A 19,139-nucleotide genomic window follows, 5' to 3' on the forward strand; every position below is an offset into this window, starting at 1 on the left:
AATCCTAGTAAACCAGCTGAGACACCCAGCCTCATGGGACTGAGCAGCTATATGATTCTTGGACTTTCCATTCATAACTAGACATTGGTGGACTGCAGCCTGGAAATCATTCCAATAAATTCTCTCTCTCTCTCTCTCTCTCTCTCTCTCTCTCTCACACACACACACACACACACACGTATGAGATTCATTCCATAAATTCTGTGACTCTAGAGAACCCTGACAAATATAACCACCCGTCAGTGACATCTTTTTCAAACGTTTGCTTTATTGAAATTCTTTCTTACAAAAGGTCTGAAGTATTTTAGGCCTAGTTTCCATTAGTCCCTGAAATACAGTCCACGGTCATTTCCATGTCCTCATAGGTAGGTCTGTAAACTAGTCGACTTTTATTTTTATGGTTAAAATACTTTTCAACATCTCTTTTATAGATATAAAACCAAACTTGTGTTTCCCCCCCCCATGTAAAGACTAAGTGAAAAAGTTACCTAAGTCTTCATCACTGGGGTAACTGGGCTCTTTTCCAAAATTATCGAAGTGATGTTTATGCACTGTTAAAATATCTTTTTTTCTAAATAAAGACAACAGCCTTTAGTATATCTTTTAAAACATAGCCATTGTGATGTGCTGAGCTATGTGATAAGGAACGTCACGCTATACAGGCATACATACATTGGCTCTGGAAGAAGATGCATGAGTACATGCATGTTATGTAAGCATAACAGTTGGTCAGATCATGAAGACAGTAGTGAGTAACGCAGCTTGCAAGCAAGAATGATCAAGATCACATATAGGCTTAGTGGCCAGCCAGGATCACTCAGGAGAACTGCACCTGGGGGTACCTAGGTCTTCCTCACTCCCAGCAAGATAACGCTCACCTCATGGGATATGTGACTGTGTCTACAGCCCTGCTATAGCCAGATAGGTCTGCCTTCAATTGCTATACCCTAGCCCCCCAGTTCTGGAACACACGTACCATCTAGTTCAACCTCTTCCTTGTGTCAATAGCAGAACGCGCTCTCTCTGTAACCAGGAGGGGAATGCGGCTCACAGGCTTCATTTCCCATGGAAGGTTATAGGGAATTCACACTTCTTCCTGCCTGTGGGGGACTTACCAGGACAGTTTCCCCTCTGGTCACAGGGTTATATTTAAAGAGGCCTGGAAGGTACAATGTCACCAGCTGCCCTGGGACACAGCCTCTAATGACTGATGGCCTCAGGTTACTGTGGATAGCTTCCTTGTCACCCTCCAAGTCAGCCCTCCTGTGCAGATGTTTGACTTGGAAACCCATCCTGTCTGGTCTTATACGTACTTGCTATAATATCTGGAGTACACAACTTTCTAATAACCAATGTCTACAGCCCAAGCTTGTTACTCGGGCCTAAGAAGGGTACACCAAGGTTCATGGGGGAACCTTGTCTTAGTCTTGATCATCCCTGGTCTTCTAACTTGGAGGCCAGATGAATGGGCCAGGTGAGCACTACCTGGAGGCAGGGTCCTGCCCTGATTGCCTTGTATTAACACAGCAAAGTGGTTAAGTGATGTCAGCACCCAAGATACAACGTAGCACAGCACAATAGTCACTCCCTTCTCTTCCCAGCTCCAGCCGGGTTTCTGGCTTCTTCTGGTAGCTGGAATTTTCTTATGTCTCCTCTGCCCCTTCCTCAAACTAACATATAGAGTGTGAAGAGGCAGAGGAAAAGAGGGGAAACAGAGTCAGTAAGGGTTTCACTTGCAGGGGAAGTAGATGGTGAAACTCTGGAATTTAGGAATTACCTGCAAAGCCCATGACCCATAACTCCTCCCACCTCCATTGCAGCTCTTGCCCGTGACATCCTATCAGCATCCATCTGTAAACAAGAGACCGTCTGTAACATGGATTCCCTGGGCCCGTGAATAGTCTTCAGATAGCTGAGCATACTGGTTGTTCAGCTAACTAGGGACCCCCATGTAGAAACCCCAGTGGAAAGGAAAGACAGAACGTAGGTCCCGCTGAGCACTTTGGAGCAGTCGTCTGGAAGGACAGTAACATCAGGTCGCCTTGGAACCAGAGTAGGGCCAGCTGGCAGCAGGGTTGGGGATGGTGCTGAACTGGGCATGAGCCATGGTCAGGTGGCTCCAAGCAATCCTCCTACTTCCCCAGAAACACAGGAGTGTGGTCACGGCAGGGTGCTGGCCTTGGGCTGCACCCACTTTCAGAAGGTGGTACACGTCACCCCAGCATCCTCGGCGTGCCCACAGTTTGTCACTCCCCATTTGGCGAACTGGCAGTGGAAGATGGAGTGCTCGGTCCCCTTGCAGTTCACGTCGTCCATCCAAATCTTCCCTGTACCTGGGGAGAGAGGTGCACACAGCTCCTTAGCAGCGATTCCGGAGGCGGAAAGGAAAAGGGGGGCTATGCCTGTAAATGTCATCACCATGGCCCGTTTGTCCCCGCCGGCGCTCTCTAATCCGGTAGAGGCCATCTTCCCTCTCTGCTCTACCGAGAATGCATCTTTATTATAGGCTTAACTTCCTATAGGTGGACCATCAATAAGAGATGATATTGGTGTTTGTATCTTCTATGCGTCAGGCCTCTTACAGATGGGAGCCTCTATAGTCCTCACCATTATATTCTGGGGTAGACGGTAAGAAACACTTATGCTCAGAGAACCATTGGGAGCAGATCACACAGTTTGTCACAGGCAGGGTCTAATTTCCAACTCCAATCTTGCCACCCATCCACCTAGGCCCAGATTCACACTTAATGACTGACTCCCCCTGACACTGAGATTCAGTACCTTGAAGCTTTCATGAATGAACAGTTTGGCAAGGCCTAATCAGAAGGGTAATGTCAGACAGACCCTGGATTATCCCATGGCCCAGAACTGATATTTTAGTACCAACATTGCTACAATGGTTCCATTCTGGGAGTCCCAGACCATAGTTCCAAAAAGATAAAGGGTCCCCAAATCTGACATTATAGTCACACATCCTCAAAACATTAAGTCATTGGATTAGTCCCTCTAATACAGAGTCCCTAAGACTTGCAGCTAGGAATGGGTTGGTCTGCTAGTCTGAAGGTGACCACACATGGAGAGCCTGGAGCTTTAGTGGGTTGTCACAGAATAGTATCCAAGCTCCAAATGGTATTAACGTGGCACTGGTATCTTTCTAGAATATCAGGGCTTAGGGCAGCTGGGATAACCTTCCAGACTGAACAGAGGGCTTGCCTGTGAGGAGAAGGAAGCAAGCTGTGTGAATTACCCTGGGATCCTACTGATGAGCTGGGCAGCAGGGGCCTGGGGGTCGTGGTGCCGGTGAGCTCTTTGTGATGATGGCTATGCCTGGTTCCAGATGCTGGCGGCCTTCCAGAAGGATGACTAACACCATGAGTCCCATGGAAGCAGTAGGGTAAGTGTTTGTATCACCAGAACTTGTAAGATATGCAGAACGATGAGTCCCACCCTGTCCTGCTAAGGCAGAACCTGCGTTTTCAGGGAATCTGAACTCGGTTACTTCATAAGCCCTGGTGACAGCAGCAAACGCAAGCCTGCACCGTGCAGCACGCCTCAACCTAGGGTTCAGCACCATGGCAGGGGTACGCTTTAGTTTTCCTAGTGGGAGGAGTCTTCCAGGATATGGGATTTTTTCCTGTGAATCCTGGGCAAACCCGCACTGCTGCTCGTCCCAGCACCCTGATTGGTTGGTTAGTCCTACGATGTGTAGTGTAGTATGAAGCACAAGTGTCTCCCTCCCAGGGCCTTGTTTTAAGCATTTGTTTCTTTGAGGTGGCCCTGTTTGGGGAGGCTGTGGAACCTTTAAGAGGTGGGACCTATTTGGCAAAAGGAAGTAGTAGGTCACTGAAGTCCAGGCTTGTTGGGAGCAGTGAGAACCCAGATCCTGAATTTCTTGTAATCCCCTGATCTGAGTGCCCACAGACTGCTCTGAGCACGAGACCTTCAGGAGTTCCTGATGGCAGGAGAGTGGTTTCTGGTGGGTTTGGCTGGGGCGTGGCTATCTCTATATAATCTGCCCCTGAACACAATAAAGGAGGCATTCTTGGGGAATTCAAGGATGACCCGTGTCGCTGTCTCTTTGTCTGTGTGCGTCTGTGTATTTTAACCTCCAGTCCCTTGCCCGAAGCTCGCGAAATGGGTGCCAGCGCACAGAGGGCAGACACGGGGGTCTCCCTCCACTCGGTGCTCTTCTGGGTGTTTAGAATAAACCAGTGAACAACGTGGGTGACAGAGACATGCAGAGTATGCCTCAGGAGTTAAAGCGTGTGTTCATCATGAGCTGAGGAGGCATCAGAGGGCCTGGAAAGCTCCTTCCAGGAGACAAAACCGAACTGACTTTTGGAGCTGATGGGGAAAGGTAACGTGCAGAGACAGGCTGATAGGCGATAGCGTCAGGTGCCTCTGAGAAGCACAGTAGATAGAAGTACCCTGTGACAACTGGGGGGTGGTAGGAGGTGGCTTAGGAAGGGCTTTGGTCAGGGAGGGCTTGGTAGTAGGGGTGCACACTCCAAACTCCTTCACCTAGGGGAGGAGAAGAAGGATTGCGTCTTAGAGAGTAGCCTGAGCTACATAGTGAGCCCAAGGCCAGCCTGAGCTATATCGTGAGACTGTCTCAAAGAACGATTAGAGGGAGGGGTTAAAAAGAAGGACTTTGTTGCTGAGCCAAGAGAAGCTAATCTGATCCCAAGAGCAATACAGGCCCACTGAGGACTCAGAACTGGGCTAGCACAGGCACCCACTCATCTTAGGCGGCTGGCAGCTAGAGAAGGCAGGCCCACGAACTGACCTGCAGGTTGTGCTGAGACAGCACAAATGATAGTGGTGAATAAAAGCTCAGAGCTACTATCAGGTCCCTTGGGCCAACAGCCATCTTCACACAAGGGAATAGTGAAAAGAGATGAGCCATGGTGCCGGCACCATACTAAGAGGTTGGCACACATAGCCCTGTCTACCACCGGCAGCCCGTCCTTAGAAAGAGAGAGAAGATGCACGGACAGGTTAAGGAACCTGCTCAAGTGTCAAGTTGGGAGCCTAGGCCCCAGCCCCTTGCATCTATCCCAACCCCCAGGCATGGTCTGGACTCCAAATCTCAGCAGGCCAGGTCCTGACCCCTCCCTCGGGATGGGGTCAGGACCACTCCCCATGGTATTTAAGTGATCTCCCAAAAGAGGAACACGTGGTCTCCCTTTCTTCCTCCCGGAGAGTCACGTTTTTTGCATCTTCCCGGTTCCCTCTCTGGGCCACCTGAGAGCGCACATCTCCCATTAAACTTGGATATTCTTAATTTGGCTTGTTTTGATTTGGCTTGATTGGGAATTTTTGTATCGGCAGGGAGCTCATGTTAGGAAATATTCCTAACATCAAGGAATACTCAAGCATAGGAGTCTGTGTTCAGTTTCCACCCTAAGCATTCCTCTGTGCTTAGGAACACTGGCTAAGGTGGGGCAGTCAGGAGGAAGAGGAAGAGGCAGTTCAAGAGACCCTGGACAGGTGGACACTGTTGACTCTGTAAGACTTGAGGATGGAGCAGACAGGGAGTTGGTGATGGGGTGGACGTGCCCAGGGCCTGGTTTAGATGGAGTCTAACAGATGACGGTGCTATAGGCCCTGATAGAGGTAAGGATCTGGTGGGAAGAAACTGTGGCTCATTTGACAGGTGCATGAAGTGTCTGAGTGGAGCTGTCTAGGAAGTAACTGGAAAGACACGGAAGGGTCTGAGGCTCAGGGGCCTATTCCAGGGCAGAGAGAATGAGCCGGGTCTTGACTGAAGCCCCAGGTGTAGAGATGAGCTCCAGGGACAGCCTGCGGAGTATAAGGAGGGCCTGGGGAGGAGGAGAAGAAGGAAGTAGAGAGCTCAGGACGCCAGAGTGTTGAACTGGTGGTCACTCATCAGGTGGCGTGACGGGACTCTGCAGACGGCTTCCAGAACGAGAACCGCAGCAGTCTATCACGGGATGAGAAGCTAGGCAGTTGTGAGGAGTGGGAACCTTCAGGGACAATCCATTTAGCAGAGAACAAGCCACCCACCCTCTCTCCTCAGGCTACACTATGAGTCTCTGTAACTATTTTAGCTCAGAGGAGCGGAAAGCTTAAGCCTTGAGCAAGATGGTGGGCCTGCCCGGTACCTCACACCCCCTCCAAATCTCTGTGGTGGGCATCTGCCACTCTGAGTGTCAGGTCACCAACAGCTGATCTGATCTGATCAGCTCAAATCCTGGTCCCCTGTGCACGGGAAGGCAGGTGTTCATGACAGTTGAGAGGCAACATCTTAGCTCCCAGGGGCCTAGGCTGGAAAGCATCCCAGAGTCTGTAAGCCCCTTTCCCAGACAAGCACACTGAGATGCAGAATGGAGAGAAGCCAGGCCCAAGTGCACACAGCTCAGGAACAGGGAACACAGAATTGAATGGGCAACAGATCTGATCCATGCACTGGGAACTATTGTTTTGGATTCAAGTTCACCCAAGTTTCTCCATGTTTAAAGAAAGCGTTTGTCAGTATGAGGTGTGTACTGAGAACAGGAGTGAGGGATGGGGCCCCCAGGGCTCAGTTGGCTAAATCACATGACGGTGATGCAGGCTTTGGTGGGAAAAGGCCAGGCCTGGAGTCCTTCGATCTCTTCCCGTCATCTAATCCGTACCTTACCTTGCCCAAAGCGAGCTGTCCGGTACACGTCCTCAACGCCATGGAAGCCCAGCATGCGGCACACGACAGCCCCATCCTTCCTGTCCCAGCCGTCGTCGCACACCGTGCCCCAGCGACGCTCATGGAACACCTCCACTCGGCCCTCGTGTGGTCCAGAGCCATTCACCAGGCGAATCATTGTGAAATCCACACCATCTGCCAGGAGAGTCACCATGACTACCTATCTCTGGGCACTCCAGGACCCCACCCAGGCCTTGTCAATGACCCCCACACCATCTGCCAAGAGAGTCACCATGTCCACCTATCTCTGGGCACTCCAGGACCCTATCCAGGCCTTATCAATGACCCCCACATCTGCCAAGAGTCACCATGACTACCTATCTCTGGGCACTCCAGGACCCCACCCAGGCCTTGTCAATGACCCTCCTTCCATACAGGGCTAAAGACACGAGGTCTCAGTGTGTCATTCCTGCTTTTTTGGTCTGTTTGGTTTGTTTCAAGACAGGGTCTCATGGTAGCCCTGCTGACCCTCCGAATGCTTGGATTACGGCTGTATGCCACCATGCACGGCTTTTGTTTTAGTCTTTGACATCTCTCTTCCTGACAACTGATTTCTAAAATCAAGTTTAAGTGTATAGCAGAATTGACTCCAAAAATCTCTTCTGAGTATTGAGTGAGTTTTAACCCCCTGGACCAGACAGTTTCTATTCATTTCGTGGATCAGACAACTAGCCACCGCTGAGAGTGACTGAAAACCCAGCTCTCACAAGCACCCAAGGGGGACTTGGGGGGTGGGATGTGTAATGGGAGAACATGGGAACCTTGAAGAGGAAATTGTGGTGGGAAGGTGAAACCCAGAGGCTACGTGTGAGCAGGGAAACTCCCTGGGGACTCTAAGGGGAACCAATGACACCAAAAGTCAGGTGAGACCCCTGCCTGAGGCTTGACCTCAGACGGGCTACAGGTTTCCCCAGACCTGCCTTGCCTCTGTCAACACCAGGTCACTTGAGAGTGTGTGTATCATCCTATGCAGTGAGGCTGAGAACAGAAGCCTGTGTGAGGTCAGAGGTCACAAGCCAGGTAGCCTCGAGGATCAGGTGAGAGCAAGAGTAAATGCTGGACCATGACAAGGGGGTGGGGCTGATGTTCAGGGACCCCTTTGCTTTGTCTAGACTGGCCTCATTCTGTTCCCTAACTCATGCAGCCGAATGAATGACAGAGCATCTGTTAGAACACAGTGGACACACCCATGGGTAAAGGATGTGCCTTCATGAAGCTGACGCTGGAGCGGGGTCAGGGAGACTGACAAACACCTAGGAAACAAGCGGTAAAGTCAGGTGTCATGGCATCCATCTCTAATTCCAGCACTTGGGAGGCTGAAGTAGGAGCAGCATTAGTCCATAGGCTAGCCTGGGCTATATGCTAAGAACCTGTCTCGATATATGCATTTCCAAGTGGTGTTAAGTGCATAGCTAGGGACAGAAGATGGGAAGAGGAGGTGTGGAAGGCATCATTTTAGAAGTGTAGACAAGGAAGTGGGTGGAATGAGGTGAGGTGCCATCTGGAAGGATGTACAAGAGAGACACACACACTGAGTTTTTCCTGGTAAGGTCCAGACTGCCCCAACTCAGGGACTCGGGTCCAGAGGTAGTTCCCTCGACAGTCCTTGATCTCCTGGGCTCTGAAAAGGAACATGGAAGCTACAGATACACGACTTCCATCAGTGTATCTGGAGAGTCACCAAGCCTTCTGCCGAGAGTCTGTCTCTAGCCCAAGTAGAATGTCATGTCTCACTTAGAAATTTAGGTTTTCTCTGTGTAGGGGATTTCAACCAGGCTTATTCCCAGCAGTTTCTTCCCCAGACAGAGTTTTCCTATTAAACAATCGCCCATCATCCAGAAATGCTCCTGCCCCATCTAATAGATCAGCCTCCACTTAGCCAGATCTGGTGCCTGAGAGACAACCTCAGCCAGTGCGATGGTTTGAGTGCAGAATGTTCCTGCAGGCTACTGAGTCTGAAGGTCCCAAGCTGGCGGTACTCTTCAGAAAGTTTTGGACTCTTGGGAGGTAATGGAAACAAGCCTAGCCTAATGTCCTGTTTGCTCTCTGCTTCCTGATGGCAATGTGACCAGCTTGCTTCACTCTCCGGCCACCATGCATTCCCCACCACGGCTTCCCTGCCCTGCTGTTCCGCAGCTGGGAAACCCCAGTTGCTTAAGCAATTGTTCCTCATCTGAAACACACAGACAAGGGACATGATCTTAACTTGACAGCTTGTCCCCAACCTGCAGTCAACAGCTCTTGGGCAGAGCTCTTCCTCTGTAGCCTTTACCTTTCAAGCTTAGCTGAGATACCAAGATACCCACAGGACTGTACATCAGTTCTTTCCCCTTCTGTTCTAGGGTCGAGAATTATGGATACCACAACGCCTGCGGGTAGAGGTTTTCCCTTTTATACTGAAAAGACTGCAGTTACCCCAAGGCTTAGCCCAGAAGCATCCCTGCTTGGAAAACACTAGTCAAGTAACCAGGGCAGGGGATTGGCCACTTGCAGCCACGTGTCCACCTTGCTCTTGCAGTTCAGTGGGGCTCATTGTTTGCTTACAAGCTTCCTGGGGTGTCAGTGGTTCTGACCTCTCCTTATGCCTTTCCACTTTGCTACCCCAGCTCCTAGAAACTGCCTCCTGTTCCTAGACCTGCAGAATTGCCTTGCCCATTACCCAGGCTGCTCCTGGTGAGGGCTCCTATAGCCCTCATCCACGCTGAAAAAAGCCTCAGGGTTCCTATACCCAGACCTCCCTCTTGAGTCAAAAATGGAAAGGGACACATTTGGGTCAGGTCATGGAGAAACGCGTGGGTCCGGACTAGAAAGTTCTGCAGTTCCCAAGGCTGTGGAGGGCAGCATTTGCTGCCGCTTAGCTGTGGGCTTCGGATGTCCCATCATGTAGCGTATGGAGCTATCTTAGTTCATGGGGACACATTAGTGAGCTTTTCCAGTCATCACAAATGATTGGCCAAGATTTTGAGATGGCACAAAGCCTTCATGTGACACAAGAGGGGCCAGAGGCGCAGAGAGGGGATGTGACTTATCTAAGCCATCCCTGTGAGTAGGAGAGCGGAGATCTGTCTGCACTGGGGACTTAACCCAGGACCAGAGCTGTGCTCTTTTTTCTCTTTTGGAGTTGTTCACTCTTCCTGAGATCTGCACTGGGTAAGTTTATAAAGGACTCAGCAGCCTCGGCACTGGAGGAAGCCAGGTGAGTTGGTCCCTCTCCTGTGCATCACCTGTCCCTTTCTTATAAAAGATCGGTACCCGCATTTCTATTTTCGATTGCTCACTTAGCTCTCCATCCAGATGCATCTCTGGAACTGCCAAGCACATTCCTAGGTGAAAATGGAGGCCAAAGGACTGTGGAAGCAAAAGCATTGTCTTCTGCCTTGAGTTCCAGTCAAACCAACAGAAGGAAAGGAGAGGACCATAGAGGGTGCCAGTGACGGCAGGGGACTCAGGGATGCCCTGGCCACCCCAACCCCCATGCAGAGATGAGGGAACTGAGGCAGAGGGAGCAGTTCTTTCTGGGAGGCTAGGCCTCCCTCTTCCCAGAGCACGGCTTTTCTTCACTCCCAGCACTGGGCCCTCCCACCAAGGGAAGCTGGTGACAGTTAACTCTGGAGGTCCAAGGTGGGGCTGGTACTCCTCCGAGCAGAGGGCTCCACCAGAGGTTGCTCCAGGAAGCTCCAACCTCAGGCCATATGTGTTTGCCCTACTTCCGCTGCTGTGACAGTCCCGGATGCCCAAGCACTGAGTACTAAACAGGTCTGATGGCCAGGGCTGCATGGGTGGATACATGTCTTCATGAGTGAGCCCCTCTGAGTACCTCACAACTCCTGTCCCTCTCTTGTACTCTTCTTAACTTTCAGGGCCTGGCAAGCTGGCAACAGGGACATGGCGTATTGTCCCATCATTTCTGAACACAGTGTTAGAGACAGTCCTAGGCCACGCCCTGTTGAGCACGGTAGCTGTGCCTCTGAGGCAGCAGCCTGGATAGGGAGGAGAGGAACATGTCTGGGGAAGGAGCTGGATGGGCAGGGTCCACCAGGGCACGCGCTAGGGTTCTTTTGGATCTGATACATGAGACCCTCCGCCTCACTTCTTCACCGCCACTGTCATTTCCCAGCCTGATGAGAGGATCAGTGGTAAAAGGTCTCTTCTTGGCAAAAGCCAAGCCAGGCCCCTTTGAACCCTCCTTCTAACTGTGCTTCAACCTTGCCCTAAGAGGGCTTCAAGAAGACATAGCTATCATTTCCAACAACTCAAAGTCAACGCCCCAGAATGACTGCACCCAGCACGAAGGCGCCGTCAGAGCCACAGCAAGTTCCTGGAGCAGCCTCGCGCTCTTCCAGGCGAGCCACTAAAGGCAAGACCTCTGTGTTCCGCGCCTGTCCAACAAGAGCCGCCTACTTTGATAACCATCAGTTACCAAACCCATACGGCCTTCCCTGGCACTACTCAACTTCCTTCCTTTTGTAACTCCCCTCTCCCGGCCCTGCCAAGCCCTGCACCTCCTTCTTGGCCCCTCTTGCCTTTAGTGCATGTCACCGCTGTCCAAATCAATAGAGAATTAACTTGGTGCCAAATTCTTTTCCCTGTGGCAATAGTGACTGATGTTTGGATCTGCCCAGTACCTTGCCACTAGTGCCAGTTTGACTTTGCCAATTAATGTGGTATGGCTGTGACATTTGATAAAATGATCAAGGAGTGTGCTGTTCCCACAGCCCATGGCACTTCCTTCTATGTGGGAAAGGGCCAGAAGGAAGGTTTAGCTCGGAACATCTGTCCAAGCCACTGTAATGAAAATTCCAGAATCACTTAGAATCTCTCAAGAATATGAGCTGGGAACTGTGGAGAGGGGGAATTGGAGGCAGGAGCAACAAGCCTGAGAATCAGGAATTGGCATCCCTAAGCCATATCTGAGATGAGACACTAGACGAGCTGACCTCTTAACTTACGGCAGCGGCCCAAAGTCGCCTTGGGTTCCAATAGCCCCTTTATTCCAGACTGTACAAGACTCGCCAATATGATGGGCCTTTTCCCAGACCCATTATCTAAAGTGATTCAGATGACTCCAATGACTCCCAGAAATAGCTGAAGAGGACAGAAAGGGGAGCAAGGCCACACCCACCCGAGGGTTGACTGATAACCTGCCTCGGAGAACTCCCTTTGTGAACAGAGGTCTCTGCATAATGTCTAGCAGGTTTCCTCCTGTGGCCCTAATCACAGAAGTGGGCTGCCTCTGCCTTCAGGGCTGGCTTAGAGTGTCAGTGTCACTGGCCAGTACCACCTCTGGACACATAGGGAAAATGGTGGCAGTGAAATCACTAGTGGGTATCAAGGACTTAGAACACCCAACACCGTGAACTCCAGAGGATCATCCCGCAGCACTCAGGTTGACTCTGGGCGTCTCCATGCCCTGCGGAGGACACTTGCATAGCAGGGATCGCAGCAGGGACGGCATGCAGGAAACCTATCTGCACACCATCCGGGGCTACTCTCTCCAGTTGGACTTGTCTCCCCATTTCCTCTACTCTCCCCAGCTTCTGGCTCCTTTGCTTGCTAGAGGGGAGGGAGTGGGGGGCAGAAGCCTGGCTCCTGCTGTCAGCAACTCTCGGCACAAAAATGCAAACTGGATGTGACTTGTTAAGCAAAGCAGTTCCGGAAAGATCCGGGAATTCCGCACCATGGCCCAGGCCATTCTTGGGTGGCTAACACAGTCCTTATAAATCTAATGTGTGTGGGGATTCTTCTCGCAGAAGCATTGCTTTGCTCTTGCTATCCTGTAGGAGAAGCAGAATCCTGGGGAAGAAGTCAGGATCTGGGTCACTGTTGCCTGAGCCCCAGGTGGGAAATGGTCTTGGATTTGGGTCCCTCCCCAAAGCCAGACTCAGATCACTGATCTTTCCAAGGGCCCGACAGCTGCTCACGCTACCTCTGGGTATGGGAGGGAAGGCAGAGTATCTCTGGGGAATCTACCCCAGGGCTTTCTAACTGGCATCTGGTTTTGCATCTCTGGCTGTCCCTGGCATTTCTTCATCCACAGGCTCCTTTACCTTGTTAGCTCGCCCTGTTTGGGGTTTCGTGGCTTCTATGGGGGTACACTGTGAACTACCTTTCTACTCTCAGCACAGCTGAGCAACTTGCTTCAATCCTCTGCTGCTGCGCAGATCCGGGAGGGTCACAGAAGTGGCCCTGTAGCTGCCATCCCTCAGAGCTGGTTTCCAGGCTGAAGCAGGTCTGGAACTCCCAGCATGCTTTGGTCAAGAATGGCTCAGAGCTGTTCCCAGACCTGACCCCATCAGAACCCAGTCCTGGGGAGGTTTCAGGTAAATCAGAAGCAGTGCAGGGAATGGGAGTCTGTCCATTGAGTGCCCGAATGCCAGGTACGATGACAAGGTGCCCCATACATGTATCCTGTGCCGTCCACAACAACTCCATGAGTTAGTTGTCATAGCTTCTCTCATTCGACAGAAGAAATGGGCCCGGAAGTGTCAAGTGATTTGCCAAGGGTCACACAGGGGTGCTTAAAGCCATAGCCTCTCCTTTGCCAAACAGAATGAGCCCCTGGCCTAACACTGGTGGCCGCTGTCTACTAGCAGCCCTCTCCAAATGTAAGGTGCTTTTCTCTCTGTTTAGGAGTCCCATTGGGTCTTCAGCACTTCCTGTCCTGAGCTACAGGGTATGTCTCCGACTTAAAGCCCTGTCTGACTGCACATAGGAATCAGCCAGGGAGATTCGGACGCCTCTAACACAAGGACAATTTTGAACAGTCTGGGGTATTTTGAATACTTTGAAGGAAGTCTTCATGCACAGTCGCAGCAGTATTAGAGCAGGTCAGATGTAGCTATATGCTCACCACCTGTCCAGCCTTGTCACACACATAGAGGTCACCTCTGGGAAGGCTTCCCTGAAGGGTGCTCCCCGTCTTTGTGGATTGTTACACTGCAATTTGCTTTCCTGGATTCCTGTGGCACCCCACCCCTCCACTACGTATGAGATGATGACAGCCCACCCAACATCCCATTGTGTCCCCATTTACACACAGAGACCCTGGTGCGGCAGGAAAGCAGGGATGGAGAAAGTCATCGAGATTAAGATACAGGGTTAGAGAGATGATGGTTCGGTGCTTAAGAGTGCTGGCTTCTGCTGCTCTTCCAGGGAACCAGAACTTGGTTTCCAGCACTCACGTTGGACAGTGCACAACTGGTTGTAACTTCAGCCCCAGGGGTCTGACACCTTTGTCTTGCCTACATGGGCACTGCACACACACACACACATGCACACACACATACACTTACACACATGCACACACACAGGCAAAAATAAATAATAAATCAGATCTTTATAAAAAAGATTACTATAAGAATAAAGAAAAATAGCTGACAGAGGACTGGAAAACAAAACAGAATGCCCAAGGAAAGTCCCATCTGGGAAGTCAGTGCTGTGTAAATGACCTCTAAAGGGTCATAAATGGGCGGTGAGAGGACTCAAGGCTTTTGAGTCTGGGACCTGTGTCCCAGCTCTCCAGTCCACTTCCACTCTCAGGAGCCTCTCTCTCCCTTTAGAACTTTTTATCACTATTCATGGTCTGTATTTTTGTTCTGGTACACAAGAATTTGGAAATCTTAGCAGGTACCCTCTGAACGCAAACCCAAGCTTTAGCAATGGCACAGCGGAAGTATTCAACTCATTGTACACAGAGAGTAGATGCGTGGATGGGATGCGCAAGTGGGATCCAGATCACTGTTTAAGGGCTCTAAGAACAGGGTAGAGTACTAAGTAACTCAAAGCCTTCTGCAGCTAGGTGTCGGAGGGTCCCAGAACCCAGAGAACTCTGCTTCTAAAGCGAGCCCAAGCTACGGTCAAAATAGTCCAGCCCCTTGATGTTTGTTTTTCCTGCCTTGCAGTCCCCGCTGCCAAAGCCAAACAAGAAGGAAGAAAGGAGGTTGTGGAGAGTAGAAATAAACACACGGGGCTGGGAGAATGGGCTCTGCAGTTTCTGCAGCTGCGGAGCGGGGCGGGGGCAGGGGGCCCAGGGATAATTTGGACCATCTGCCCATTGAGAAAGTTGAACTTTCATTCTCTTATAAAGGAAGAACTCCTCATGCCCTGAGCTGGCCTGGAGACCCCTACCCCCTAGGCTGGGGTGACACTTCTCAACAGGAAATGTGATCCATATGGGAGCCTGGGAGCCATTGCTGAAGCGAAGGAAGGCATTTCTGGGAGGCTTTCTGGGAGGCTCTCCTGGAGGGCATTGCCCGAGGGTGTGGGTGTAGGAAACACCATTTGTGGGGGGAGGGGGTCTGCTCTGATCCTAATGGGGAGCTGGTGCCTCTTCAGGGTGTTTTATTAGAGGTTCTAGGTTGGCCAGTGCCACCACCCCCTCCAAGGAGAACGAAGAAGGGAGAAGACTCTGTCTAGGTCACCTGAAGAAGTGACCCCTCCTGGGCTCCCCCTGGGCTGTGTCTCCCTTATGCTGGGTCTCTGGATGGAAGACACACCAGGGATAGTAAGGACTATTAGGTAGAAGATGCAGCAGCTATATTCCCTGAAGTGCTCTGGTTGCTGTCTGTCTGCCTGCCTGCCTGTCTGTCTGTGTGCTCTTGACTATGGAGACCAGAGGTTGAAGTCAAGGGTCTTCCTCTCCTTTTCTCTATCTTATTTTTTGAGTCCATGTCTCTCCCTGAGACTGGACCCCACCGTTCAGCAGGACTAGCTGGCTAGAGATCTTGTTACATGCGTTCTGAACTCGGGTCCTCATGCTCACGTGGCAAAGACTTTACCAACTGAGCCATCTCCCCATTCCCCAGTACTGGCCCTTTAAACTGCTGACTCCTGCCTTTCTCTGCTCGATTTGGTCATATAGTCTTTGGAAACTAAGTGCCTGGCTCTCTGATGCTACTATTGCTGACTGTCCTGGTTCCTGAAACTTGTCAATAAAGGTGTGTCTTGGGGTAATGACATGGCTCCGTAGGTTAAGGTGCTGCCAAGCCGGACAGCCTGAGTTTTATCCTTGGGACCTACGTGATAGAAGGAGAGATCAGACTCCTGGCATCAACATATACACACAATAAATAAATTAATCTTGTTAATCTTGTTTTCAAAAGATGTGTCGTGGGGCTGGAGAGATGACTTAGTGGTTAGGAGTGCGTTCTGCACTTAGGGAGGACATGAGTTTGGTTCCCAGCACCCACATGAGTGGCCCACACCATCTATGATTCCAGCTCCAGTGACTGATGCCTCTGACTCCAGGTACCTACACTTGTGTACACACCAACAAGCACACATACACATAGTTGAAAAGAGTAAAACTAAATCTTAAGAAAGATGCATCTATCAAATAGTAAATGAAGACCTCACCTTGCCGTTTGGCGCTAGGAGCTCACACCACGGCAGTGTGAGAAGCCTGAAGCTTCTCACAACTGTATTTGTAGGTATCGTCTAAGCAGTGGTGTGGGTAGCTGAGGCTATCTACTGAACAGCTGTGTGGGTAGCTGAGGCTATCTACCAAACAGCTGTGTGGGTAGCTGAGGCTATCTACCAAAAAGCTGTGTGGGTAGCTGAGGCTATCTACCGAACAGCTGTGTGGGTAGCTGAGGCTATCTACTGAACAGCTGTGTGGGTAGCTGAGGCTAATTACTGAACAGCTGTGTGGGTAGCTGAGGCTATCTACTGAACAGCTGTGTGGGTAGCTGAGGCTATCTACTGAACAGCTGTGTGGGTAGCTGAGGCTATCTACCAAGCAACTGTGTGGATGGCTGAGGTTCTCCTCTCTCCTCCTTTTGTTTTCTGGCCTTTTCAAACGGCACCAAGACAAGAAAGTCAATAAACCTCTTTTTTTAAGTTTTTTTTTTTTTTTTTGGGTTAGAGGACAAGCCAGGAGAGTCAGGAGACATTCAAGAGTGCTGATTGCTCATGTCAGCAGGCCTTGAGCCTTACTCAAGCCCTCCAGGGAGAGATGCTGACATTTGAAAGACCTCACTTGAAGGCTTTCTGGACCCATTGCTTAACCAGTGCCCCATCCCCTCAGGCCCAGTGGCCACTCTGGGGGACTCCTGGGGATGTTTTTTTCTCCTTCCACACACGGTTCCTATGTTAGTTTGGGTCCTTCCCAGTCCAGGGTTAAGCAACCCCAAGTCCATATTGTAAATCCTCACCTGGAGACTCAGCTTAGTACCAATGCGGCCACCCCAGATGAGGACGTGCCCCTCGGTAGTGTCTGCCTCCATTCGAGGGATGACACACAGAGAACTCAGTGACAAGGGTGGTCCATGTTTGTGTTGTGAAACTCAGCATAAGCCCGAGGGAGGATCATGGTGGGGACTGTGGTATGGTGAGGTGGCAAGTGACCCACCCAGGCTGAGTCAGCAAGGAAGCCAACGGGTAGCCTTACCCCCACAGCACCCACAAGACCTCCTCCGAGGTCTTCTCCCATTTCTTTCTCTTTCCATCTAAATTCCACTGGCATCTCCTTGAAGAAAAGAAGCTTTTGCCACCCATGGGGGAGACAAGAGACCACAAATACCCTCCAAGGTATCTTCCCCATCTAAGGATGGAGAGGGTCATGGAGTTAGGACGTCAATCAATGGCAGTCCTCAGACTTTCCAGCTTCATCTGCATGGTTCTTGTTTTACTCTACACCCAGCAGTACCATGGAAGAAAGAGAGAGAGCACATGAGTGAGAGAGACAGAGAGAGAGAGAGAGAGAGAGAGAGAGAGAGAGAGAGAGAGAGCGCTTAGGGTCCCAGGGGCTGGGAGTCACTCTTGAGTTTGTTTGAAATGTTTTCTAAACAAATTTTCCAGTCATTCCTAGTTTTTCTGTATATCTCAACTTTGCTTCAACTTAAACCTTATTCGTACAAACCCCACATCAAATGACCTCAACTTCGGTACTTTAGTGCTTTCAAGGCCTTTAAAAAAATTAGTTTACTTTTTAAAAATGTGTATGTCATGTGCCTGTAGGCCAGAAGACAGTGTTGGATCTGCTGGAGCTGGACCTAGGCATTGTGAACCACCCGCTGTGGGTACTGGGAGTCAAACTTGGGTCCTCTGGAAGAACAGCAAGCTGGAGTAACCACTGAGCCCCCTCTCCAGCACCATCAAGGAGCCTTTGTTCACCTTCTGCCTGAGGTTTGGCTCACTGAGACTTTACTTGCAGGGCAGATCCCAGAAGGTAGACCTCTGAATCCTAAGGGAGCTGCCTCCAGGTGCCGGGCAGAAAGACTGACGGGCAGAGAGCCAGGGCGATGAGCTAGCAGCATGCTGGACCCAGAACAGTAACCTGGTTGGCTTGACTGGCCATCATGGATACCCCACAAGAAAAGCCGTTCAAAGCAGCCAACTCTCCCAAATCCGGAATATGCCCCTGGCTGCTAACTCTTGCTTAGTACGAATGCCAAACATTTATTTGTTTATTGTTTCCTAACTAGCTGCCCTGCTCAGGCCCTGGCTCTCGACTCCTGTATTCACTTAGATGTGTTGAGAATACAGATATTAGCGGCCTGTCAATGACCTCACCACGGCTGTGTTCCCAAGGGGATTTCACTTCTTTTAGCATTGCCATCAGCGTTCATTCCTTGACTGAGTACAGGACCCATTCCTGCCTCTCTTCGGCTGACCTCCCTTTACAGGAGGAGAAACAGGAGGAGAGGCCAGCTCTGTGGAACATTTTAGCGAACGACTGAACTCAAGGAGGTCGTGGGACACACCCATTTCAGAAACTGGATCTAAAGTGGGGGCCCTGTGAGTCCGAGCACTGAACCTATGGAGTCCATACTAACTCCAAGATAAAATAGACACCTGGCTAATGCCAGGAAACTTGGGGTACAGGAAAAGCCAGCTTGAGGTCATAGCATGTGCACGAGCTGGGAAGAAGCCAGAGTTTTTCTCTGAGCTGCCCCATGGCTCATACTGTTTGTTGGGAGTTTCACGGAGTTTGGGTCTTGTCTTTGTTTTGGGTGATGTTTCTGAAAAAGACCTGGAAGGGCCCACCCACCTGGCATGCCTCAGATCTTGGGAAGGAGGAGGGCCATCAGGGTGACAAAGCCTCTGGTCTGTTCCTCCCCCAGTCACCTCCCAGTGCTCAATTCTACAGAGACCCTGCTGGTGGCTTCCCAAAGTCACAGAGGGTCAAGCCTAACCTCCTGGACCACTGCAAAAGTTATGGGAGGGTTTTTCTCTTGGCTCCTGAGCTTGGATTTTGTTTCTAAGCTCACTCGGCCTGTCTACAGGAGTACCAGCTCCATGTCCAGCTCCCAGCATCCAGAATGCCATTGTTCTTCCCAAGTACCTACCAGACCTCAACTTTCCCTTTAGTGTTTGGGTCAGAACTTCTCTTTGACCTTGTCCCCACTTCTATAGCTCTTCTGAAGGTCACCTGTAACTGTTAACAGGTCTCTCTCCCCCTGCTAGATGGAAGCTCCTGGTCTGAATACTCAGTAGA

The 19,139-nt window shown here is 50.7% G+C and overlaps 1 protein-coding gene across 1 annotated transcript in view; it reads right to left on the reverse strand.

Moving 5' to 3' along the window:
* Positions 1-266: 266 nt before the first annotated feature.
* Scara5 (scavenger receptor class A member 5) overlaps positions 267-19,139 on the reverse strand; it is a 91,869-nt gene continuing 72,996 nt past the window's right edge. Inside the window, exons 8-9 of the mRNA XM_057786796.1 lie at positions 6,644-6,838; positions 267-2,333 (exon numbers count right to left, since the gene is read on the reverse strand). Of these exons, the coding sequence (XP_057642779.1) occupies positions 2,197-2,333; positions 6,644-6,838 (332 nt within the window). The 3' untranslated portion in view covers positions 267-2,196. The remainder of the gene's footprint in view (positions 2,334-6,643; positions 6,839-19,139) is intronic.

This window comes from Chionomys nivalis, chromosome 12 (genome assembly GCF_950005125.1).
Source record: "Chionomys nivalis chromosome 12, mChiNiv1.1, whole genome shotgun sequence".
NCBI lineage: Eukaryota > Metazoa > Chordata > Mammalia > Rodentia > Cricetidae > Chionomys > Chionomys nivalis.